Source organism: Tachyglossus aculeatus, chromosome 14, assembly GCF_015852505.1.
Source record: "Tachyglossus aculeatus isolate mTacAcu1 chromosome 14, mTacAcu1.pri, whole genome shotgun sequence".
Taxonomy (NCBI): domain Eukaryota; kingdom Metazoa; phylum Chordata; class Mammalia; order Monotremata; family Tachyglossidae; genus Tachyglossus; species Tachyglossus aculeatus.
In genome coordinates this window covers 1082982-1109892 of record NC_052079.1, presented here as the reverse complement: position 1 = coordinate 1109892, position 26911 = coordinate 1082982, and the positions used below count along the sequence as shown (strand labels likewise).

General features: G+C 50.7%; 1 protein-coding gene across 2 annotated transcripts; it reads left to right on the top strand.

Moving 5' to 3' along the window:
- On the top strand, positions 1-26911 carry PSMA3 (proteasome 20S subunit alpha 3). 2 transcript variants are annotated; one of them, XM_038756745.1, is made up of 11 exons: positions 1-88; positions 5942-6024; positions 8437-8560; positions 10524-10625; positions 11199-11272; positions 13810-13882; positions 16990-17055; positions 21703-21749; positions 25491-25558; positions 26155-26219; positions 26724-26911. In XM_038756745.1, exons 1-11 carry the CDS (start codon positions 68-70, stop codon positions 26766-26768), a joined length of 768 nt encoding a protein of 255 aa, XP_038612673.1. In that variant the 5' UTR covers positions 1-67; the 3' UTR covers positions 26769-26911. The 2 variants fall into 2 exon arrangements, with proteins under 2 accessions (XP_038612673.1, XP_038612674.1); XM_038756746.1 differs by lacking the exon at positions 1-88 and adding an exon at positions 543-572.

Here is a 26911-nt window from a genome sequence, read left to right as displayed (position 1 = left end):
GGTGCGCCTGAGGAGGCAGGGGCGGCTGAGGAGGGGCGGCTGAGGGGGGGCCCGGCGGGTCGGCACCATGAGCTCCATCGGCACCGGGGTGAGTCGGGGCCGGGGGACCGACGGGGCCGGCCTGCCTCCTCCTCATCCTCCTCGTCCCGCCGTGGGGGGGGGGGGGAAAGCCCCGCCGCGGGCGCGGGCGGGCCTCGGCCTCCTCCGCCTCGGCCCCGCTGAGTCACCGGCCCGGGGGGGGGGACCGGAAGTGCCGGGGCCCCCGCGCGCACGCGCGCCGACCGGAAGTGCCGGGGAGGACCGGACCGGGCCGGCCCGGACCGGCGCGGGGCCCCCTGAGGGGACGTGGGGCTCCCTTTATTATAGCGATATTAATAACAGTAATAATAATCATAATAATGATGATCGTATCTGTTAAGCGCCTACTATGTGCCAGGCACCGTACTGAGCGCTAACTTCTCTGGGCCTCAGTTCCCTCATCTGGAAAACGGGGATGAAGACTGTGAGCCCCCCGAGGGACAACCTGATCGCCTTGGAACCCCCCCAGCGCTTAGAACAGTGCTCCGCACATAGTAAGCGCTTAATAAATGTCATTATTATTATTATTAATAGGGCTGCCGCCGCTGCTGCTGCTGAGTCACGGGGCTTCGTGCAGAGGGCCTGCTCGGGGCCCCCGAGGAGCGTGGGACTCCCTTATGATAATATTAATAATAATAATGATGATGATTATCGTATCTGCTAAGCGCCTACTATGTGCCAGGCACCGTACTGAGCGGCAGGGCTGCCGCTGAGTCACAGGGCTTCGTGCAGAGGGCCTGCTCGGGGCCCCTGAGGACCATGGGACTCCCTTATTGTAGTATTAATAATAATAATGATGATGGTTATCGTATCTGTTAAGCGCCTACTATGTAGAAGCAGCGTGGCTCGGTGGAAAGAGCCCGGGCTTTGGAGTCAATCAATCAATCAATCAATCGTATTTATTGAGCGCTTACTATGTGCAGAGCACTGTACTAAGCGCTTGGGAAGTACAAATTGGCATCACATAGAGACAGTCCCTACCCGATAGTGGGCTCACAGTCTAAAAGGGGGAGACAGAGAACAGAACCAAACATACCAACAAAATAAAATAAGTAGGATAGAAATGTACAAGTAAAATAAATAAATAAATAAACAGAGTAATAAATATGTACAACCATATATACATATATACAGGTGCTGTGGGGAAGGGAAGGAGGTAAGACGGGGATGGAGAGGGGGACGAGGGGGAGAGGAAAGAAGGGGCTCAGTCTGGGAAGGCCTCCTGGAGGAGGTGCGCTGTCAGCAGGGCCTTGAAGGGAGGAAGAGAGCTAGCTTGGCGGATGGGCAGAGGGAGGGCATTCCGGGCCAGGGGGAGGACGTGGGGCGGGGGTCGATGGCGGGACAGGCGAGAGCGAGGTACAGTGAGGAGATTAGTGGTGGAGGAGCGGAGGGTGCGGGCTGGGCAGTAGAAGGAGAGAAGGGAGGTGAGGTAGGAGGGGGCGAGGTGATGGTCAGAGGTCATGGGTTCGAATCCCCGACTCCGCCACGTGCCTGCTGTGTGATCTTGGGCAAGTCACTTCACTTCCCTGGCCCTCAGTTCCCTCATCTGTAAAATGGGGATTAAGACTGAGCCCCACGTGGGACAACCCGATCACCCTGTATCCTCCCCAGCGCTTAGAACAGTGCTTTGCACACAGTAAGCGCTTAACAAATGCCTATTATTATTATTATTATTATTATGTGCCAGGCACCATACTGAGCGTTAGGGCTGCCGCTGCTCCTGAGTCACAGGGCTTCGTGCAGAGGGCCTGCTCGGGGCCCCTGAGGACCATGGGACTCCCTTATGATAATATCAATAATAATAGTAATGATGATGATTATCGTATCTGTTAAGCGCCTACTATGTGCCAGGCACCGTACTGAACGGCAGGGCTGCCGCAGCCGCTGAGTCACAGGGCTTCGTGCAGAGGGCCTGCTCGGGGCCCCTGAGGAGCATGGGACTCCCTTACTATAATATTAATAATAATGGTGATTATCGTATCTGTTAAGCACCTACTATGTGCCAGGCACCGTACTAAGCGCTAGATAATAATAATAGTGATGATTATTACAAGCGCCTGCTATGTGCCAGGCACCGTACTGAGCGCTAGGGCTGCTGCTGCTGAGTCACAGGGCTTCGTGCAGAGGGCCTGCTCGGGGCCCCTGAGGAACATGGGACTCCCTTATGATGATATCAATAATAATAATAATGATTATCGTATCTGTTAAGCGCCTACTATGTAGAAGCATTGTGGCTCAGTGGAAAGAGCCCGGGCTTTGGAGTCAGAGGTCATGGGTTCGAGTCCCCGACTCCGCCACGTGTCTGCTGTGTGATCTTGGGCAAGTCACCTCACTTCCCTGGCCCTCAGTTCCCTCATCTGTAAAATGGGGATTAAGACGGTGAGCCCCACGTGGGACAACCTGATCACCTTGTCACTTCCCCAGCGCTTAGAACAGGGCTTGGCACATAGTAAGCGCTTAACAAATGCCTATTATTATTATGTGCCAGGCACCATACTGAGCGGTAGGGCTGCCGCTGCTGCTGAGTCACATTGCTTCGTGCAGAGCGCCTGCTCGGGGCCTCTGAGGAGCATGGGGCTCCCTTATTATAATAACAGTAATAATGATGATTATCGTATCTGTTAAGCACCTACTATGTGCCAGGCACCGTACTGAGCGGCAGGGCTGCCGCTGCTGCCGAGTCACAGGGCTTCATGCAGAGGGCCTGCTCGGGGCCCCTGAGGAGCATGGGACTCCCTTACTATAATATTAATAATAATGGTGATTATCGTATCTGTTAAGCACCTACTATGTGCCAGGCACTGTACTAAGCGCTAGATAATAATAATAGTGATGATTATTACAAGCGCCTGCTATGTGCCAGGCACCGTACTGAGCGCTAGGGCTGCTGCTGCTGAGTCACAGGGCTTCGTGCAGAGGGCCTGCTCGGGGCCCCTGAGGAACATGGGACTCCCTTATGATGATATCAATAATAATAATAATGATTATCGTATCTGTTAAGCGCCTACTATGTAGAAGCATTGTGGCTCAGTGGAAAGAGCCCGGACTTTGGAGTCAGAGGTCATGGGTTCGAATCCCCGACTCCACCACGTGTCTGCTGTGTGATCTTGGGCAAGTCACTTCACTTTCCTGGGCCTCAGTCACCTCATCTGTAAAATGGGGATTAAGACTGTGAGCCCCACGTGGGACAACCTGATCACCCTGTATCCTCCCCAGCGCTTAGAACAGTGCTTTGCACATAGTAAGCGCTTAATAAATGCCAATTATTGTTATTATTATTATTACGTGCCAAGCACCATATTGAGCGGCAGGGCTGCCGCTGCTGCCGAATCACAGGGCTTCGTGCAGAGGGCCTGCTCGGGGCCCCTGAGGACCATGGGACTCCCTTATGATAATATTAATAATAATGGTGATTATCGTATCTGTTAAGCGCCTACTGTGTGCCAGGCACCGTACTGAGCGCTAGGGCTGCCGCTGCTGCTGCTGAGTCACGGGGCTTCATGCAGAGGGCCTGCTCGGGGCCCCTGAGGACCATGGGCCTCCCTTACGATGATATTAATAATGACTGTCGATTCTGTTAAGCGCCTACTGTGTGCCAGGAGCGTGGGACTCCCTCATTATAGTAATAATAATAATGATGATGATTATCGTATCTGTTAAGCGCTTACTATGTGCCAGGCACTGTACTAAGTGCTAGGGCTGCTGCTGAGTCACAGGGCTTCATGCAGAGGGCCATCTCGGGGCCCCTGGGGGCATGGGCCTCCCTTATAATATAATAATAATAATAATAATGATGATGGTATTTTTTAAGCACTTACTATGTGCCAAGCACTGTTCTAAGCACTGGGGTAGGTACAAGGTAGTTAGGTTGTCCCACACAGGGCTCACAGTCTTCATCCCCATTTTACAGGTGAGGTAATAATAATAGTAATAATAATAATAATAATGGTATTAAGCGCTTACTATGTGCCAAGCACTGTTCTAAGCACTGGGGGAGATACAAGGTCATCAGGTTGCCCACGAGGGGCTCACAGTCTTAATCCCCATTTTACAGGTGATGTAATAATAATAATAATGATGGTATTTGTTAAGCATTTACTATGTGCCAAGCACTGATATAATAATAATAATAATGATGATGGTATTTGTTAAGCATTTACTATGTGCCAAGCACTGTTCTAAGTGCTGGGATAGATACAAGATGATCAGGTTGTCTCACGTGGGGCTCACAGTCTTAATCCCCATTTTACAGGTGACATAGTAATAATAATGATGGCATTTGTTAAGCGCTTACTATGTGCCAAGCACTGTTCTAAGCGCTGGAGTAGATACAAGGTGATCAGGTTGTCCCACGTGGGGCTCACGGTCTTAATTCCCATTTTCCAGAGGAGGGAACTGAGGCACAGAGAGGTGAAGTGACTCGCCCAAAGTCAGACAACTGATAAGTGGCAGAGCCGGGATTAGAATCCAGAACTTTCGGACACCCAGGCCCAGAGTGTTTCCACTAAGCCACGCTAATAATGATAATAATAATGATTATCGTATCTGTTAAATGCTTCCTATGTGCCAGGCACTGTGCTAAGAGCTAGGGTGGGTCCAAGCAAATCAGGTTGGACACAGTCCCTGTCCCACATGGGTCTCACCGTCCCCATCCCCATTTTACAGATGAGGGAACTGAGGCCCATGGAAGGCTAAGTGTCTGGCCCAGGGCCGCACGGCAGACAATAATAATGGTATTTGTTAAGCGCTTACTATGTGCCAAGCAGTGTTCTAAGCGTCGGGGTAGATACAAGGTAATCAGGTTGTCCCATGTGGGGCTCACAGTCTTAATCCCCATTTACAGATGAGGAAACTGAGGCACAGAAAAGTCACGACTTGCCCAAAATCACACATCTGACAAGTGGCGGGGCCGGGATTAAAACCCATAACTTTCTGACGCCCAGGCCCCTGCTCTAGCCACCTCGCCATGCTGCTTTCCGATGATGTGGGTCCACTATAATAATAATTAAAAACATTGGTATTTGTTAAGTGTGTACTATGTGCACATGCTGGGGTAGATACAGAATAATAATAATAATGATGGCATTTATTAAGCGCTTACTATGTGCAAAGCACTGTTCTAAGCGCTGGAGAGTTTACAAGGTGATCAGGTTGTCCCATGTGGGGCTCACAGCTTGATCCCCATTTTCCAGATGAGGGAACTGAGGCCCAGAGAAGTGAAGTGACTTGCCCAGAGTCACCCAGCTGACAAGTGGCGGGGCCGGGATTTGAACCCATGACCTCTGACTCCAAAGCCCGGGCTCTTTCCGCTGAGCCACGCTGCTTCTCCAACTCTTGGGGCTCGTAGTCTATGGAGGAGGGAGAACAGGTATGAATCCCCGTTTTGCGCACGAGGGAACTGAGGCATGGAGAAATGAAGTGACTTACCCAAGGTCATCTAGCAGGTAAGTGGTGGATCCGGGATTAGAGCCCGTCCTCTGACGCCCAGGCCTGGGCTCTTTCCACTAAGCACAGTCTAGGGAGTCAGAAGGTTATGGGTTCTAATCCTCGCTCCACCACTTGTCTGCTGTGGGTCCTCGGGCAAGTCACTTCACTTCTCTGTGCCTCAGTGACCTCATCTGTAAAATGGGGATTGACGCTGTGAGCCCCACGTGGGAGCCCACCGTGTCCAACCCGATTTGCTTGGATCCACCCCGGTGCTCAGTACAGTGAGCGCTTAACAAATATCTTGATTATTCTTATTGGCGTTGAACACACAGTAGGTGTGCAAACACTGTTGAAGGTGGGGATTAAGGAAGCCCTAATGGGTTTAAAATATTGAAAAATTCTTGGTGCAAGCTGATGGTGATATTTTTGCTTCTAGTATGATTTGTCAGCTTCAACGTTCTCCCCCGACGGCCGAGTTTTCCAGGTTGAATATGCAATGAAAGCCGTAGAGAATAGTAGGTAAGGAAAAAAGCGCTTCTGTGATGGGAACTGCGTCCCTACTGTCTTTCTTTTAACTTCTTAAAGCGATCGGTTGGATGTTTTGAATTCAGGTAGAGCCCCGGGGTAGTCACTAATAAGCGACTTTTGGACTGTGAGCCCAATGTTGGGTAGGGACTGTCTCTGTATGTTGCCAATTTGTACTTCCCAAGCGCTTAGTACAGTGCTCTGCACATAGTAAGCGCTCAATAAATATGATTGATTGATTGATTGAAACGGCCGAAGGTCCGTGCCCTTGTTGGCCACTTCGCAGTGTATCCTCAGGCCTCCTGGCCCCCGCCCGTCACCGCCGTGGTCGGTGGCCGTCTGCGGGCAGCTCGCCCACCGCGGCCTCCTCCGCTTGCGAGGGTTGAGCGGTGCCCGTCTACCCCAGCGCCGCTCCCCCGACTCTCTAAGTTCATTCAATCGTATTTATTGAGCGCTTACTGTGTGCAGAGCACCGTACTAAGCGCTTGGGAAGTACAAGTCGGCAACATATAGAGCCGGTCCCTACCCAACAGCTGGCTCACAGTCTAGAAGGGGGAGACAGACAACAAAACATGTGGACAGGCGCCGTCAAGTCATCAGAATAAATAGAATTAAAGCTAAATTCATTCATTCATTCAATCATATTTATTGAGTGCTTACTGTGTGCGGAGCACCGGACTAAGCGCTTGGGAACAAAATATAGAGACAGTCCCTACCCAACAACGGGCTCACGGTCTAGAAGGGGGAGACAGACAACAAAACATGTGGACAGGCGTTGTCAAGTCATCAGAATAAATAGAATTAAAGCTAAATGCACATCATTAACAGTCTAGGAGGAGGAGACAGACAACAAAACATGTGGACTAGATGCCTCTCTACCTTATGGGCAGGGACTTTGTCTACCAGCTCTGGATTGGGCTCTCCCAAGTGCTTAGTTCAGTGCTCTGCACCCGGCGAGCGCTCAATAAATAACCATCGTTGATGATAAGGAATGTCTACCAACTTGATCCGACTCTTCCAAGCGCTCAGTACGGTGTCGTGTGCGCTGTAAGCATTCAGTAAATACCATCCATGATGATGACAAAATGTATTTTACTTGTACATATCTATTCTATTTATTTTATTTTGTTAGTGTGTTTGGTTTTGTTCTCTGTCTCCCCCTTTTAGACTGTGAGCCCACTGTTGGGTAGGGACTGTCTCTATATGTGGCCAATTTGTACTTCCCAAGCGCTTAGTACAGTGCTCTGCACATAGTAAGCGCTCAATAAATACGATTGACGATGATGATGACAGGTGTCAAGTCGTCAGAACAAACAGAATTAAAGCTAAATGCACATCATCGCCCGGGCCTGGAATGCCCTCCCTCTGCCCCTCCGCCAAGCTAGCTCTCTTCCTCCCTTCAAGGCCCTGCTGAGAGCTCACCTCCTCCAGGAGGCCTTCCCAGACTGAGCCCCTTCCTTCCTCTCCCCCTTTGTCCCCCCTCTCCATCCCCCCCATCTTACCTCCTTCCCTTCCCCACAGCACCTGTATATATGTATATATGGTTGTACATATTTATTACTCTATTTATTTATTTATTTATTTTACTTGTACGTTTCTATCCTATTTATTTTATTTTGCTGGTATGTTTGGTTCTGTTCTCTGTCTCCCCCTTTTAGACTGTGAGCCCACTGTTGGGGAGGGACTGTATGTGTTGCCAATTTGTACTTCCCAAGCGCTTAGTACAGTGCTCTGCACATAGTAAGCGCTCAATAAATACGATTGATTGATTGATTGATTGATTGATTGATCATTAACAAAATAAATAGTAAATATGTTCACATCCCCCCGTTCATATCCAAGAGACGATCACTCTCCCTATCTTCGGAGACTTATTAGAAGCACATCGCCTTCTAAAGACCTTCTCTAATTCCTCGTTTCCTCTTCTCCCGCTCCGTCCGCATCACCCTCGCCCTTGGATTTGCCCCCTTTACTCACCCCTCCCTCAGCCCCACAGCACAGGGTCACCAGGCCTGTTTTTGGGCCCCAGCTGCTTGACGTGCGGTGTGGGCACCTGACGATCGTCTGGTCAATCAATCGTATTTATTGAGCGCTTACTGTGTGCAGAGCACCGTACTAAGCGCTTGGTCAGAGGGCTGGGCGAGGGCGCCGTCATAGCGGGGCTCTCTGAGAGGGAAAGGCCCACTCGGGGGGTCTTTGGAGCCGCGTCGCATCTGGCATTGGGGAAACGGGGCTGCCCCGAATTCATCTGGAGATCAGAACTGTGCCCGTTGGGTGGTCGGTGCTGCAAAGCACCGGGACGATGTCTACTTTCCACACGTCCTGCAGCCTCGTAGGGGTCAACTCTCTGGGCCGCCGGGAATCACGGGTGGCGAGGGTCATAAATTCTCCTTTATTTTCATTTAGTACAGCTATCGGAATCAGGTGTAAGGACGGCGTCGTGTTCGGCGTAGAAAAATTAGTTCTATCAAAACTTTATGAAGAAGGTTCCAACAAACGCCTCTTCAATGTCGATCGACACGTCGGCATGGTGAGTAGACATCTAAAGTATTCTCCCCCCTTCCCCCGGCAAAACACGCATGCATTCCCTTCTCCCCCCACCCTCCTAACACCCTTTGAAAGATTTAGGTATTTTTTAGACTGAAATCATCATCATCATCATCATCAATCGTATTTATTGAGCGCTTACTATGTGCAGAGCACTGTACTAAGCGCTTGGGAAGTACAAATTGGCAACACATAGAGACAGTTCCTACCCAACAGTGGGCTCACAGTCTAAAAGGGGGAGACAGAGAACAAAACCAAACATACCAACAAAATAAAATACATAGGATAGATATGTACAAGTAAAATAAATAAATAAATATAATGGGGAGACTGCATAATGTTAAATGTGAGCGATTCTGTGTGATTTGTGGCTATTTTTTTGATGTGACTGCTCCGCCCATACCGTTCAAGTAGTGACTCTCAGATTGACAGCTCCGGGGCTGATCTTTCACATACTTTTCAATCTCCTATCTTAATTGCTACACACCTTTGCCTTGAGTAATAATATGGTTTTTGTTAAGCGCTTATTGTGTGCGAAGCACCGAACTTAATGCCGGGGTAGATTCGGGATAATCAGGTCAGATGTAATCCTGGTCCCGCATGAGGCTTCCAGTCTAAGTAGGAGGGAGTCCCTGGTAGATTGCGTGCTAATAATAATAATTGTATTTGTTAAGCGCTTGCTATGCATCGGGCACTGTACTAAGCCTTGGGGTGGATACCCCAATAGCGAGGTCCCATGTGGGGCTCTCAGGCTAAGTGGGAGGGAGAACAGGTATTGAATCCCCATCTTCCTGAGGACCAGAGAAGTGAGGTGACTTGCCCAAGGTCACACAGCAGCAAGTGGCGGAGCCAGGATTAGAACCTAGGTCCCCTTACCCCCAAGCCCATGTTCTTTCCACACTTGCTTCTAGCTGCCTCGATGATCTACTGGCATTTGTGAACTTTGCCTTGCCTAAATATAAACTCCACAGCTTCCCTCCGAAATCCCCTTCTCTTCCGGACTTTCCCATCATTGCTGGCTTCACCAGCACCCTCCCTGAACCTCAAACTCGCCACATTGGCTCCAGCTTGGCCCCTCTCATCCCCCGCATCTGGTCTGCCTGGGTCCTGCTGGTTCTTCCTCAGTTTTGTTTCCCGGATCCACCCTTCCGTCAACACCCTCGTGTCTGCTGCCCTCGAATAAGCCCTCACCGCTTCCCAGCTGACGTAGCCTCTTGGCTGGTCTCCCGACCTCCAGCCTCCCTTTTTTGGTCTCTCTTGGCCGTCTCACGTGCGTCCTTCTTCGCATCCACACTCCCTTCTTCAAGAACGCCCCCCCGGCCTCCCTTTGGGCTCCCGCTCCCTGTTTTTGCGCTTCTCTGCCCCTCAGCTCCCTGGTATCCGGCTTTTATCTCCCAACTTCCCAGTCCGATCTCCCAACCGCCCCTTGCTCTCAGCTCTTCCCACCTCCAAGTCCCTCGGGCCGTGATTTTGCCAACGTGGGGTCCTGAGGTCAGCTCTTTGAGAGCGGGGGCTCGCCTTTTTCTTGGTCCCCCAGTCCCTTGTTGCCAACTTGTACTTCCCAAGCGCTTAGTACAGTGCTCTGCACACAGTAAGCGCTCAATAAATACGATTGAATGAATGAATGAATGGAGGCTGCTGCTGTTTGCTTTTGATGCAAACAAACAAGGTCTCCAAGTGGCCCTGGGGACCCCGAGTTGAGGTCCTCGGGGAAAGGCCCTAGCGTCTGACCTGCCTCGATGTGGTAGCAAATGGGGGATGGTTTTAATCCAGGAAGGGGCCTTGGGGCGGGGTTCTCTGGGGGGTGGCAATTGCACAGATCCGCGTTGCCAACTTGTACTTCCCAAGCGCTCAGTACAGTGCTCTACACACAGTAAGCGCTCAATAAATACGATTGATTGAATGAATGAACGAATGAATGTATCCGGGCGACCTTCTCGTTTCAGGCGGTAGCAGGGTTGCTAGCAGACGCCCGTTCTTTGGCAGACATAGCCCGAGAGGAAGCTTCCAACTTCAGGTCGAACTACGGCTATAACATTCCCCTTAAGGTAAATAGTAATGATAATAATAATAATAATGATGATGATGGTGGTTGTTAAGTGCTTACTATGTACAAAGCCCACTGTTGGGTAGGGACCGTCTCTATATGTTGCCCACTTCTACTTCCCAAGCGCTTAGTGCAGTGCCCTGCACACAGTAAGCGCTCAGTAAATACGACTGATGATGATTCTAAGCGCTGGGGATGTTACAGGGTGATCAGGTTGTCCCACGGGGGGCTCACAGGCTTCATCCCCATTTTCCAGATGAGGGAACTGAGGCCCAGAGAAGTGAAGTGACCTGCCCAGAGTCACCCAGCTGACAGTTGGCGGAGCTGGGATTTGAACCCATGACCTCTGACTCCAAAGCCCGGGCTCTTTCCACTGAGCCACGCTGCTTCTGTAATTCATAGTAATAATAACAGTGGCGCTTTAGTGCTTACCATGTGCTAAGCACTGCGGTAGAGACAAGCTAATCAGGGCCCACAGTCGAAGTAAATGGCGTCGACGTGCAGAAAAAGCGCACCTTTCGGCACTTCCGCTGAAGTTTGGCGTGACGCGTAACTCTCTGTACTTGTTTCCCAGCATCTCGCAGACAGAGTGGCCATGTACGTCCACGCTTACACCCTCTACAGCGCCGTCCGGCCTTTTGGCTGCAGGTACGAAATGCTCGCCATCTAATCGAAACCTACTTTTCTGCCCCGTCCCAAACGCCGCGCGTCGTCCCACCTCCCCCGTTCGGTTTATAAAGCCTCCCCGGCGGCCCCGGTAGCGATAGCCAGTCAGTCTTCGGCCCCGAAGCCGGCTTTTTCCGACGCGCGGACGGCTCTGCCGGGTCAGCAGAAGGAGAGAAAGGGGGGCCGTTTGGTGAGCTGCGTTGCTGCGGCAGCCTGCGGGCATGGTTGCGTCGGGGGCTCGAGGCTGGCGGTTGGGGATGGGGATGTTGTTGCCTATTTGTTAAGCGTTTACAGCGTGCCAGGTACACTGTTCTAAGCGCTGGAGTAGATACAAGTTAATCAGGTTGGACATAGTCATCATCATCATCATCATCAATTGTATTTATTGAGCGCTTACTATGTGCAGAGCACTGTACTAAGCGCTTGGGAAGTACAAATTGGCAACGTATAGAGACAGTCCCTACCCAACAGTGGGCCCACAGTCTAAAAGGGGGAGACAGAGAACAAAACCAAACATACTAACAAAATAATAGTATTAATTAATAGTTAGACTAAAAATAGCCCCTGCCTCACCTGGGCTGGCAGTCTTCATCCTCCAGGAGGCCTTCCCAGACTGAGCCCCTTCCTTCCTCTCCCCCTCGTCCCCCTCTCCCTCCCCCCATCTTACCTCCTTCCCTTCCCCACAGCACCTGTATAGATGGATATATGTTTGTACAGATTTATTACTCTATTTATTTTACTTGTACATATCTATTCTATTTATTTTATTTTGTTAGTATGGTTTTGTTCTCTGTCTCCCCCTTTTAGACTGTGAGCCCACTGTTGGGTAGGGACTGTCTCTAGATGTTGCCAATCTGTACTCCCCAAGCGCTTAGTACAGTGCTCTGCACATAGTAAGCGCTCAATGAATACGATTGATGATGATGATGATGATCCCTATGTTACAGAGGAGGGAACCGAGGCCCAGAAAAGCGATGGGGATGGAGAGTCGGGTCGGTTTGCCGCGGGCCGTCCGGTCCCAGACCCTGTGGGGTTTGGTTTCCCTCTGGGAGAGCCGTTACCCTGACCAGGATCAGTCGATGAATCAGTGGTATTTACCGAACAGTTGCTATGTTCGGAGCACTGTACTAAGTGCTTGGGGGAGTAGAATACAACAGATTAGCAGACAGGTTCCCTGCCCATCATTCAGTCATTCATTGTCATATTTATTGAGCGCTTACTGTGTGCAGTAAGCGCTTGGGAAGTCCAAGTTGGCAACATCTGGAGACGGTCCCTACCCAACAACGGGCTCACAGTCTAGAAGGGAGCTTCTAGTCTAGAGGGGGAGACAGAGGCAGATTTGGGGGGACTGGCGGGTGATTAGTGGTCTCCCCCCCCAACCCCCCATTAGCCAAAAGGATGATTGAGAGTCGGCTCTGCTTTATAACGTGCCCCCAAGTGCTAGTTGATCCTTCTAACAGGACCTCGGTTGGGTTTTTGGTTGTTACATTTCAATCGGTTGATTAGTGGTATTTATTGAGCACCTGCTGTGTACAGAGGGCTGTACTAGGTACTCAGTAAATACCATTGACGACGATGGGGTTGACGACAAGTACAACTTGTACTTCCCAAGCACTTAGTACAGTGCTCTGCACACAGTAAGCGCTCAATAAATACAATTGATGATGATGATGGTGGTGACGATGAAGGTAAGAGAAACAACGTGACCTAGCGAAAAGAACATAGGCTTGGGGAGTCCTAGAAACCTTTTTTTTTTTTTTAATTCAATAATGGTATTTGTTAAGCACTTACTACGTGCTCAGCACTGGGGCGGATACAGGCTAATAAGGATGGACACAGTTCATGTCCCACATGAGGCTCTTATCCTGGCTCCACCACCTGTCTGCCGTATGACCTTGGGCAAGTCACTTCGCTTCTCCATGCCTGTTGCCTGATTTGTAAAATGGGAATTAAGACTTCGAGCCCCATGTGGGACATGGACTGTGTCCAACCTGATTATCTTGTATCCTTTGCACATAGTAAGCGCTTAACAAATGCCATTATTAATATTATTATTATTACTCCAGCACTCAGTACAGTGCCTGGCACCTAGGCAATGCTTAACGAATACCATTGTGTGTGTATATATATATATAGTACATATACACAATTATGTAAATGGATTAATATATAGTATATATTAATATATCAACGTGTCGTGCATATTATATACATGTTATTAATGTGTATCGTGTATATATCAATATATTATATGCATAGATTAATATTCATTCATTCCATCGTATTTATTGAGCACTTACTGTGTGCAGAGCACTGTACCAGACGCTGAGAGAGAGCACACAGGTGGGCATCAGAAACAGTTCCTGACCCTGGGGTAGGGTGGGAGGCTCGCAGTCTGAGTCCAGGTGGAAACACACACACAGTTCTGAGTCTGAAATCAGCTGGGGAGCTGAGAAAGGGAAAAGAGGTTGCGGGCTGCCTCGGTGGGGAGTTTCTAATCGGTCCTTTTTCCCGTTCAGTTTTATGTTGGGGTCATACGGGGCAGACGACGGAGCTCAGCTGTACATGATCGACCCATCGGGCGTTTCCTACGTAAGTGTCCTTATTATTATTATTATTATTATTATTATTATTATTATTATTGACTGTATGCTGCACTCCCGGCCTAGCGGGGCTCCTCTCCCTTAAGAGGTGGCCTCTGTGGATTTGGGGAAAGCACACCTATCTTGGGTACAGTTTGAAAACGGAGGCTTGGAGAAGAGGCATAATAGAGCTGCAAAACGGGAGGAAAAAAAATGTGAAAAGAATCTGAGCTTCCCCGAACTACGTAAGGGTTTTTCCTTAGCAGTTAATATTGATTAGGGGGTTTGGCTCCCTCAGTCTGTGAGCTCCCTGCAGCTTTTTATCGTTAATAACTTGGCACAATGACGGGCTTCGTAGAAAGACTTCCTTGGCGCCGGTCATGCTCGGGCTAGGCGTTTCCTACCCCCTCGTCTTCCTTTCGCCCTTCTGCTTTGACTTTTTCTTCCCCCCCCCTTATCTCAGGGAATGTTTCTGGGAGGTCAGGGCTTGCGCTTCGTAGTGTGATGGGGCTTGCCGTCACGGGCGATTGTCGGGGGGAAACTCGATGCTTCCTGAGGCCGTGAGACTCCAGGCCATTGATGAAGTAGCAAGGAAGGGATGCTCTCGTTCCACAAGTACGTCAGTCTTGGGCGGTGGGCACCATTCAGTCAGTGGTATTTATTGAGCCCTTCCTGGGTGCAGGGCACTGTACCAGACGCTTGGGAGAGTACAACACTGAGTTAGCAGGCATAGTCCCTGCTCACAACGAGCTTACAGTCCTGGCTACCTTTGCTTCCATTTGCAGTCCATTTGGACTGGTTAATATTTTTTTCAGAAGGAACCCTGCTTCCATCAGAAGCTGACCTAGGTTCCCGTTGTTGAAAAGCAGCAGCAGGAGGGCTGGCTTTTAAAATCAACCCCCCACACACCCATTAACCGACTGTGCGTGAAAAGCAGTTAGCGTGTCTTTCGGCAAGGGGTCTTCCGGGGCGTTCTCCGTTGCCCAAGGACTCAGGAAACGCTCCCATTTGCAGCCCGCTAATCCGGAACTCACCGTTCTTTCGAGCCGGGCTGTCTCGTTGCCATCTTCGTCCCGGGTGGTATTTCTGTCGGGCCATCGGCGTGCAGAACATTAAATTTGGGGAAATTCTGAAGAGCCAACAGAACACCCGCCCTTGAAGAGTCCCCTGGGTAGGGAGGAAGACGGGTTGCCAGACGTGTTGGTAGATGGATGGATGCCGAGGCGGCTGAAGGCAGATGTAGGTTTGAAGGAAACAAGAACGGATGAGGCTCCAGGGGAGCAGAGCAGAGTGGGGAGAAAAGTGTGAGAGTAGAATGAGGGCAGAGACCGCGAAGGGCCTTTTCCTGCAGGCCGGAGGGCCTCGAGTCCGCGAGCAGAGGTGGACGTCGGAGATTTTTGAGGAGGGGGACGTTGTGCTGGGAGCGGTGGCGTTGGTAGGGAGGTGATGAGTGTGTCTGTTTATGAGCCAGATTGGAATAGGGAGAGTGTCGAGGAAAGGGAGCCGGGAAGGAGGTTGTTGATTGTGTGTGGGCTTGGCCTGGGGCGGTGAAGAGGAAGGGACAGCTAAATGAAAGAAATCCGTCCGATGATAGAGAAGCGGTATGGCGTAGTGGATAGGTCACGGGACTGAGAGTCAGAAGGTCGTGGGTTCTAACCCCACCTCTGCCATATCATCATCAATCGTATTTATTGAGCGCTTGCTGTGTGCAGAGCACTGTAGTAAGTGCTTGGGAAGTACAAGTCGGCAACATATGTCTGCAGTGTGACATATGTCACTTCAATTTTCTGTGCCTCAGTTACCTCACTAGTAAAAGTGGGGATTAAGACGGTGAACCCCCACATGGGATATGGACTGTATCCAACCTGATGAGCTTATATCTGCCCCAGCACTTAGCACGGTACCTGGCATACAGCAAGGGCTTAACAAATACTGTTGTTATTATTATTATTGTTACCCGGAGCCAGGGTAGTAATGGTTGGGTGTATGTGTGTGTGTGTTAGTGGGGGTCTTCCCTTTGACCTAGGGGTTGGTGCCCGCGAACTTTGATGAGAAGACGATGGGGTGTGTCAGAACAGAACCGCCGTGATTTAGCGTAGCCTGTTAAGCTGCAGGGGCCATGACAGACACCTCAATTTCCTGCCAAGAGTCAGAGCACCGGGATACCCTGCCCACCCCCAAAGCACTAAAGCAAGGCTGACTTCAGTCAGTCAGTCCGTGGTATTTATTTGGACGCTTTCTGTGTGCCGAGTACTGTACTAAGTACTTGGGAGAACCCGATAAGCAGAGTTGGTAGAAACGTTCCTTGCCCAAAACGAACTTGCAGTTTGGAGGGAGAGACCGACCGTAATAGAAATCAGCAGTTTACGCTTAACAAAGCAGGATCACTAGAAATTGAGGTGTCCGTGTCATGGCCTCTGCAGCTTAACAGCTTAACAAGGCAGGATCACTAGTTTGCCACCTCCGTAACCTGAACCCTTTCAATCAATCAATCAATCAATCAATCGTATTTATTGAGCGCTTACTGTGCACAGAGCACTGTACTAAGTGCTTGGGAAGTCCAAGTTGGCAACATATAGAGACAGTCCCTACCCAACAGTGGGCTCACAGTCTAAAAGGGGGAGACAGAGAACAAAACCAAACATACTAACAAAATAAAATAAATAGAATAGATATCATCATCATCATCAATCGTATTTATTGAGCACTTACTATGTGCAGAGCACTGTACTAAGAGTTTGGGTAGTACAAATTGGCAACATCTAGAGACAGTCCCTACCCAACAGTGGGCTCACAGTCTAAAAGGGGGAGACAGAGAACAAAACCAAACATACTAACAAAATAAAATAAATAGAATAGATATGTACACGCAAAATAAATAAATAAATATGTGCAAACATATATACATATATACAGGTGCTGTGGGGAAGGGAAGGACAGTGGGGGGTTTCACTGGACTTCTTGAGCGACAAGTTCAGGTAGGGGTTTAGAGTCATTCCGAGTTTCGAACCAAGGATAGTCTTCCTTCTAGCACTGGACAGTTGGTGGGATTTTATCCGATTTTTTTTTTGGGTGTGTGTAAGTGTGTGTGTCTCCTTTCTCTCTCTGTCTCTGCAGGGTTACTGGGGTTGCGCCATTGGCAAGGCCAGGCAAGCAGCCAAGACCGAGATCGAGAAACTGCAGGTAAGACCCCCCACCCTCCTGCGAGCCCCAGCCCGGACTCTGGCGAGCGGTTGACGGCCGGGCGGTCGGGGTCAGCGCGTTGGAAGTGGCCGGGCTGAGGTCGCGTCGTCCCGTCCCGAGGACGTGACGCTCTAGGCTTGGCCACCATTGACCCTCTCCCCTCTCCAGCTTGGTGTGTCGCTTTCATTTGGCTTACCTCCTTCCCTTCCCCACAGCACCTGCATATATGTATATATGTTTGTACATATTTGTTACTCTACTTATTTATTTATTTATTTATTTTGCTTGTGCATATCTATTCTATTTTATTTTGTTGGTATGTTTGGTTTTGTTGTCTGTCTCCCCCTTTTAGACCGTGAGCCCACTGTTGGGTAGGGACTGCCTCTAGATGTTGCCAATTTGTGCTTCCCAAGCGCTTAGTACAGTGCTCTGCACATAGTAAGCGCTCAATAAATACGATTGATGATGATGATGTAAGGAGTCCAGGAAATGCCCCTTCAACATTGAGTTTTCCGAAAGTCTATTTATTGCATTCACATCCCTGTGCAAATACATTTTTTCTCCCTTCATAGCGTAACGTCTCGAGGCAATAAACAGTATGCCTCGACATGTTAAAACGTCCATCTCAGTATAGGTGATCTCTTGGCCGTGGCTTCCTTTTTCCATTGATTCGTGAAGACGAATCAAACAAGCCTGTTTACTTGTTTCTATGTCTGTCTCCTGGCCTCTAGACTGTAAACCTCCTGTGGGTAGGGATTGTCTCTTTAGAGAAGCAGCGTGGCTCAGTGGAAGGAGCCTGGGCTTTGGAGTCAGAGGTCATGGGTTCAAACCCCGGCTCCACCAATTGTCAGCTGTGTGACTTTGGGCAAGTCACTTCACTTCTCTGGGCCTCAGTCACCTCATCTGTAAAATGGGGATTAAGATTGTGAGCCCACCGAGGGACAACCTGATCACCTTGTAACCTCCCTAGCGCTTAGAACAGTGCTTTGTACATAGTAAGCGCTTAATAAATGCCATCATTATTATGATGATGATGATGATGCGTTTAACGTGGGCGGCAGGATTTTTTTTCCATCTTTCACTTTTCTAAAGCCCTTTTACTCACTCTTCCTCCATGAGAGGCAGGGAGAGGTGGATGGTATTATCCCCATTTTACAGATGAGGTAACCCAGACCCAGGGGTTTTAAATGCGTTTCCTTGGAATATATGCACACATGTATATACGTGCATGTCCCGCAAGAGCCTTTTTTACGACGAGAACTGGCAGGTGGGTGGAGGGAAGGTGATTTTTTTTTTTTCCTTCATGGCCTGGTCCCATTTAATCCTCTGGTGCGGTTCGTTTTGAGGTTGAGTTTTGCTGTGTATTCCCCGAGCCTGCGGACAGGATGGGACTTAGCCAGGCTAGCCCTGGGAGTGTTTTGAATGTTCCCAAAGTGATCCCAGCTGCCCGGCTCGTGACAGGTTTTCTCACCAAGTTGAGAGAGATCCGTCGTATTCTTTGACGTGACACAACATGTTTCCCGGGGAATTTTCTGTCTCAAGTGGTTAGGACCTGAACGAGCCCTGGTGGATGCTCTGATCCCAAGTCTCCCAGGATTCAAAATCACCCACGTGGATAAAAATTACTTTCTGCGAATACCTGAGAAGCAGAGTGCCCAGGGGATAGACCAGAGGCCTGGGAATCAGAAGGACCTGGGTTATTATTATTATTATTGTATTTGTTAAGCGCTTACTGTGTGCCCAGCACGCTTCTGAGCCCTGGGTAGTTGCAAGGTAATCAGGTTGCCCCACGTGGGGCTCAAAGTCTTAATCCCCATTTTACAGATGAGGTAACTGAGGCACAGAGAAGTGAAGTGACTTGCTGCAGGTCACACAGCAGACAAGTAGCGGAGCCAGGATTAGGACCCACGTCCTCTGACTGCCAAGCCCGGGCTCTTTCCACTGAGCCACGCTGCTTCTTCTAATCCCAGTTCTGCCACTTGTCTGCTGCGAGACCCCGGGCGAGTCGCTTCACTTCCCGGTGCCTCACTTCCCTCATCTGTAAAATGGGGATGAAGACTGTGAGCCCGTGCGGGACAGCCTGCTTACCTTGTATCCACCCCAGCGCTTAGTACAGTGCCTAGCACGTAGCGCCTAACAAATGCCATTAACAACCCCCACAAAAAACCTTTGTCACAGAATGGCTTGCTTGCCTTCGTTTCCCTTTTGAACATTCTTTTAGACTGTGAGCTCACAGTTGGGTAGGGACTGTATATGTTGCCAACTTGGACTTCCCAAGCGCTTAGTACAGTGCTCTGCACACAGTAAGCGCTCAATAAATACGATTGATTCCTGTGAGGGAATTTCTCTGCCGAGAACCTCTGCTGGATGTGTCTGGGCTCGGGGCTGGGCCTGTGTGGCCACGAGACACGTAACCCACAGAGCAAGTCTTGTCTTCCTCTAGACAGTAAGCTCGCTGCGGGCTGTGTGTGTCTGTTGGTTCTTCTTTCGTACTCTGCCAAGCGTTTAGTACAGTGCTCCGCACACAGTAAGCGCTCAAGAAATACGGTGGACTGACGCGGTTACAGGACGCTCTGTCCAGACGCTCATCAAAAGAGCTTGTTATCCGACCTCTGGCTAATTGTTGGCTCTATTGTGTCTGTTTCTGTCAACTCTACCTTATTCCCGGTCCTTGGGAGCTATGGAAACCGCAGCAAAATGGGTAAATATTTTTATGCAGCTTTTGGAGGAAAAATCAGCGTAATTTACACATCCTCATCACGAGCACACTGTTTCTAGCAACGTAGAGTTGCAACAGCAGCTATTGTCTCCGAGCAGCCAGGACTGGTTTTAAATGTTCAGCACGGGGTATTTATAGTGATCCTTGCAGAATTTACGAGTGGAGTTATTCTAAATTCTCCACGGTGCCCGTTGCTTCTACAAATACCGTACCTTTGAATGCAGAGTTACAGTTTGAGAACTGCAGACTTGAGTGGCTCCTCTCACAAATGGGGCCAATATGGTGTTTATTCACGGTGAAATATACTAAGTACTTTGTGCCAAGCACTAAGCGCTGGGGCAGAGGTCGTTAAGGGGCAGGGACTCCCCCCGAGGGAGAAGGATTTTCTGGGGGCCGGGTTTGCGGAGGAGGCGGGGGCAGAAAATCACCCCAAGAGTGATGGTTTTTCTACTCATCTCTTTCTCGGTGGAGAAGTTGGAAGGGAAGGTCGGCCCGGTGGGTTCCCGTGGTTTGCATCAGGGAACCAGGGGAAATCTGAGTTAATAATAATAATAATAATGGCATTTATTAAGCGCTTACTACGTGCAAATCAATCAATCAATCGTATTTATTGAGCGCTTACTGTGTGCAGAGCACTGTACTAAGCGCTTGGGAAGTCCAAGTTGGCAACGTGTAGAGACAGTCCCTACCCAACAGTGGGCTCACAGTCTAAAAGGGGGAGACAGAGAACAAAACCAAACATAGTAACAAAATAAAATAAATAGAATAGATATGTACAAGTGAAATAGAGTAATAAATATGTACAAACATATATATATATATACAGGTGCTGTGGGGAAAGCACTGTTCTAATCAATCAATCAATCAATCGTATTGAGTGCTTACTGTGTGCAGAGCACTGTACTAAGCGCTTGGGAAGTCCAAGTTGGCAACATCTAGAGACAGTCCCTACCCAACAGTGGGCTCACAGTTTAAAAGGGGGAGACAGAGAACAAAACCAATCATACTAACAAAATAAAATAAATAGAATAGATATGTACAAGTGAAATAAATAGAGTAATAAATATGTACAAACATATATATATATACACACACATATACAGGTGCTGTGGGGAAAGCACTGTTCAATCAATCAATCGTATTGAGCGCTTACGGTGTGCAGAGCACTGTACTAAGCACTTGGGAAGTCCAAGTTGGCAACATATAGAGACAGTCCCTACCCAACAGTGGGCTCACAGTCTAAAAAGGGGAGACAGAACAAAACCAATCATACTAACAAAATAAAATAAATAGAATAGATATGTACAAGTGAAATAAATAGAGTAATAAATATGTACAAACATATATATATATATACACAGGTGCTGTGGGGAAAGCACTGTTCTAAGCGCTGGGGAGGTTACAGGGTGATCAGGTGGTCCCACGGGGGGCTCACGGTCTTCATCCCCATTTTCCAGATGAGGGAACTGAGGCCCAGAGAAGTGAAGTGACTTGTCCAGAGTCACACGGCTGACAGTTGGCGGGGCCGGGATTAGAACCCATGACCTCTGGACTCCAAAGCCCGGGCTCTGTCCGCTGAGCCACGCTGAGTTCTGGCAGTGCCCGTTTCCTGGGATAGGTTGGCAGCTGAGGTGGGAGTAGGGAGCGGAGGCCGGGCAGCTGTCGCCTTCCCCAGAGATGCCACCCGGGCCCCGGCCCTGGAGGGAGTTTGGCAGAGGAGAAAGTGGCTAAGCTGTTTGGAGGGCAGGATTTCTTGGCAAGTGGGAAACACGCCTGTCCGCTTACCGTTTCTCGCGTTCTGGGCCAGCCAGCGGGGTGGCAGCGATATAGCGGGGGACGAGCCGGTCGGGGCTGTTGGCGAAGATCCGGAGGGTTTCGGGGAGGCATCCCGCAGCCTCCTTAATGCACATTTTCTCACTTCTTTGCAGATGAAGGAAATGACCTGCTGTGATGTTGTCAAAGAGGTAGCAAAAATGTAAGTGAGCGCTTTTTCCTCTTCCGCCGGTAGTAATCGGGGCGTCGGGTGAGCGCTTACTCCGCGCCAAGCACGGGGGTAAGCCAGACGGTAACACCCTCCCTGTCTAAGGGAGAGCGGGTACTGAATCTCCATTTTGCAGACGAGGAAACTGAGACACAGAGAAGTGAAGTGAGTCACCCGAGGCCACTCAGCCGACTGGCAGAGTGGTTTGCGTCAGGGAACCGGGGGAAATCTGAGTTAATAATAATACTAATGGCATTTATTAAGCGCTTACTATGTGCAGTGTGGCAGAGCTGGGATCAGAACTCCGGCCCGCTGATTCCCAGCCCCGGGCTCTTTCCACGAGACCGCGCCGCTCCCCGTCAGCCCTCACTCGTTGGCCTAGCGGAAGTCGATGGAGCCATTCGCCCCGTAACCGGCCTCTGTCCTTCCACACGCTTTTTGCTATCCAGCTCGTTCCTAAGCCAGAGCCCGCCCCGAGAAGGTGGGGCGGTCGGGGTTTTGAGGCGAGGGCACCCCTCGGGGCCGGCGGAGGAGCCCCCACAGTTCGGGGCTATGGCCGGGGGGGGCCGCACGGGACTTGTTTCTCGGGGATTCGGGAGGGGGAGTGGGTTGGCCTCGGAGCGAGCATTACGGGAGCCCTGGGCTACAGCCGAGTAAGTCGAAGAAGGGTCCCTGTGGGTGGAGTCGGAGGGAGGGGGCAGCTTTAATAATAATAATAATAATAATGGCATTTATTAAGCGCTTACTATGTGCAAAGCACTGTTCTAAGCGCCAGAAGCCGGTTTTCGGCCAGGCCCTGGGCCGGCTGCCTCCCCGAGGGGCACCAGGGAGTGGGCGTCCATTCAGCCCCGACCGCAGCTTGGCATCCAGGTTCACTGTGTGCGTGCCCGGTTTTCGAAGTGGTATATTCTCCGGGTGGGACCCAGCCCCCAGCCCAGCCCTTCCTGGAGCATCTTCCTTTCTCCCCTCTCCTGCTTGGATGCCCAGTTCAGGGGATCATTCCTGCCTCGAGAACCCTTTCCTCATCATCAATCGTATTTATTGAGCGCTTACTGTGTGCAGAGCACTGTACTAAGCGCTTGGGAAGTACAGGTTGGCAACAGTCAACTTGTACTTCCTGTCAGTTGGTCAGTCAGATTTATCGAGTGCTTACTGTGTGGACCGAGCGCTTGGGAGAGGACGATATCACAACATTCGATCATTTAATTGTGTTTATCGAGGAGTGTTTACTGTGTGCAGAGCACTGGGCTAAGCGCTTGGGAGAAGCAGCGTGGCTCAGTGGAAAGAGCCCGGGCTTTGGAGTCGGAGGTCACGGGTTCAAATTCCGGCTCCGCCAGTTGTCAGCAGGGTGACTTTGGGCAAGTCACTTCACTTCTGTAGGCCCGTTACCTCTTCTATAAAATGGGGATTCATACAGTCAGTCAGTCGTATTTATTGAGCGCTCACTGTGTGCAGAGCACTGGACTAAGCGCTTGGGAAGTCCAAGTTGGCAACATCTAGAGACGGTCCCTACCCAACAGCGGGCTCACAGTCTAGAAGACAGCAGACTCACAGTCTAGAAGGGATGAAGACTGTGAGCCCGCCATGGGACAACCTGATCACCTTGTAACCTCCCCGGCGCTTAGAACAGTGCTTTGCGCGTAGTAAGCGCTTAATAAATGCCATTATTATTCTGGGCAGCAGATTGGGAAACACAGCCCAGGGAGGAGGGAGGGAGAGGAAGTGGGGGCGGGGGAAAAGGAAGTAGCTGCAGTTGAGTTGGCCGAGGGCCTGCAAACTAATGGGAGCCTCTGCCGCCTTCCCGCTTGGGGCCATTTGTCCGCTCCCGAGTGCCGCCCGCCCTCCCGGCGGCTGATGGACTAATGTGGCACGTGGACTGGCATGGTGGCCCAGCCGTCGGTTCGGGCGGGAAGGTGTTGCGTGTCCCGGGTCCTGTGACCCTCTGGATTCCAGCCCCCGCTTTGGCGTCGGCCCCGTCCGCCACGGGGCAGCTGGGGCCTCGGCCACCTGTCGAGGTCCATCCTCTGTCCGCGCCGGAGCCCGGACCCCAGAGCCGCTCCTCCCGCTGGCAAGTGCCCCCGCCGTCCCCGTCGGATCTGGCAGGGGCGAGGAACGGTTGCCCCCATGCCCACACTAGAGCTGGAGTCGCTCCGTTGGTTCGTTTATTCCTTCCTTTTCCAGTTTGCGGCCTCTCCCCACAGTTTGACCTGTGGCACTGGGAAGTTTAACAGCGGGGCTGGTCGGTTGGTGGGTCGGAGCCGCCCCCCCGTTTTGCGGACGTTTCTGTGGGAATTCAAGCCTGCGAGCGGGAACCGTCCCTTCCCCGGAGTCCTGGCCGGGGAGGGGGGCGGGGGTGGGCAGCCGGGACTTTGTGCGGCCAAAGTCCATTGCGTGCCAGGGCGCGGTTAGGCTCCTGCAGGGTGAGGCGCCGGAGGTCCCTTATCCAGCGGGCACAGGGCCAGCTGGCAGCACACCCCGGGCGGGGCGAAGGCCGCGGCTGCGGCCCTGCCTTTGCTGGTGGAATGAGCAAGTGAGGCCAGTCCAGCTGTGCCTAGCTGGCCAGTGGCTCCACTCAGGCCCAATCAGTCAGTCGTATTTATCGAGCGCTTACTGTGTGCAGAGCACTGTGCTAAGCGCTTGGGAAGTCCAAGTTGGCAACATCTAGAGACAGTCCCTACCCAGCAGTGGGCTCACAGTCTAGAAGGGGGAGACGGAGAACAAAACCAAACATACTAACAAAATAAAATAAGTACAATAGATGTGTACAAGTAAAATAAATAGAGTAATAAATATGTACAAACGTATATATGTATATACAGGTGCTGTGGGGAAGGGAAGGAGGTAAGATGAGGGGGATGGAGAGGGGACGAGGGAAGGGGCTCAGTCTGGGAAGGCCTCCTGGAGGAGGTGAGCTCTCAGTAGGGCCTTGAAGGGAGGAAGAGAGCTAGCTGGGCGGATGGGCAGAGGGATTGGGGGCATTCCAGGCCCGGGGGATGGCGTGGGCTGGGGGTCGATGGCGAGGCCCACCGGGCAGGGCACGCGGGGGCACGAAGCACCAAGGCTGTTGTGGGCAAGGGAATGTTTCTACCAACTCCATTGTGTCCTAAGTAGGGTGCTCTGCCCCTAAGTAAGCGCTCACTCGATACCCCTCACCCTGCCACCCGTTCTACCCCAAAGTCTCCACTGTTTGCAGTTTAGGGGAAAGGAACAGTTTGACTTGCGGGCCAGTGGCTAAGGGGGTGCGCCCAGCTCCCGGGAAAATGCACCCCCCGACCCGGTGGAGATCCGCACCCGCTCCTTGGTCGGGTGGGGCGGTGACAGTAAGAGGTTCTACCCCTTCAAGGGGATAATCAATCAATCAATCGTATTTATTGAGCGCTTCCTGTGTGCAGAGCACTGTACTAAGCGCTTGGGAAGTACAAGTTGGCAACATATAGAGACAGTCCCTACCCAGCAGTGGGCTCACAGTCTAGAAGGGGGATAAAACCTGTATATATGTTTGTATGTATTTATTACTCTATTTTATTTGTACATATTTATTCATTTTATTTTGTTAATATGTTTTGTTCTCTGTCTCCCCCTTCTAGACTGAGAGCCCTCTGTTGGGTAGGGACCATCCCTATACGTTGCCAACTTGTAGTTCCCAAGCGCTTAGTCCAGTGCTGTGCACACAGTAAGCGCTCAATAAATGTGAATGAATAGAACTGACGTGTAGCTCTTCCTCCCCTGTCCTAGAATCTACATCGTCCACGACGAAGTCAAAGACAAAGCGTTTGAACTGGAACTGAGCTGGGTCGGCGAAAGTAAGGCCCTCTCCCTGTTACCGGGTAGCGCCCAGAGACCGTAGAGGCTGCGGGCGGGGATGGGTTGCAGTAGCATGTGAGTTTAAAGAAACGCTGTTTTGCTGCCAAGTTTACGGTTGTGCCCTCAATTTGGGGGGAATAAAAATCCACTCAGTGTACCGTCTCGTCACAGTGGAGCTAGTGGACGATGATGAGGCTCGGCGCAATCATCATCATCATCAATCGTATTTATTGAGCACTTACTATGTGCAGAGCACTGTACTAAGCGCTTGGGAAGTACAAATTGGCAACATATAAATTGGCAATCAGTTCCCTCATCTGTAAAATGGGGATTAAGACTGTGAGCCCCCCGTGGGACAACCTGATCGCCTTGTAACCTCCCCAGCGCTTAGAACAGTGCTCTGCACATAGTAAGCGCTTAGTAAATGCCATCATTATTCTTATTATTAATCAACGGGATGGGTCCTCAGCCAGAAAGGTGGCTTGCCAATTTCTGGCCAGCCGCCGCCTCGCCCCTGGGTCTGCAATTTCAGGATCGGGAAAGTGCGTCTGTGTGAGTCCTGCCCGGGGCCCTCAAGTCTGGCTTCCCTCCACAGTAACCAAAGGGAGACATGAAATCGTCCCCAAAGACGTCCGGGAGGAGGCAGAGAAATACGCCAAGGTGAGTGCCGGGGCTCGCTGAAACCCTGAAAACGTGCCCGGGGAAAGGTGGAGAAAAGCCCTCCCTGAAACCCGCTGCTTCTGCATTGGCTTAAAATAGCTAGAAATCAATCAATCGTATTTATTGAGCGCTTACTGTGTGCAGAGCACTGTACTAAGCGCTTGGGAAGTACAAGTTGGCAACATATAGAGACGGCCCCTACCCAACAGTGGGCTCACAGTCTAAAAAACACCTCCAGCTTCCTCCATTTCCGCCCCCTCTCAAGTTTGTGGATGAATCTTTTCTCTGCCTCGCGCTGAGGTGTTCAGTCCTCTGCTCTTTTCCATTCAAAGCATAATCGGGAAAGGAGGGAGTCTGTCCCTGGTCACACCCGTTGCAAGAGTCCACGTGGGCAAAGCCCATGACCGGGTGCCTCGTGAGACGTGAGGGCAGGGCCCGAGAGAAAGACTAATCGAACGGCCTTTGAAGGACTTTAATTCAAAACACTGGCTGCTTTTCCAACAGGAATCTCTGAAAGAAGAGGACGAATCGGACGATGACAACATGTAATATTCCCTCTTGGCCGGCAGTACGCTTTGGTATTTTAAACTTGGTATCAACTGGTCCCACGACCTAAACGGCAATGCCCTGTGCGCGGTTGAAAATCTCCCCCACGATCAACTTTCATTAAAATTCTTTTTCTCAGTCCCGAA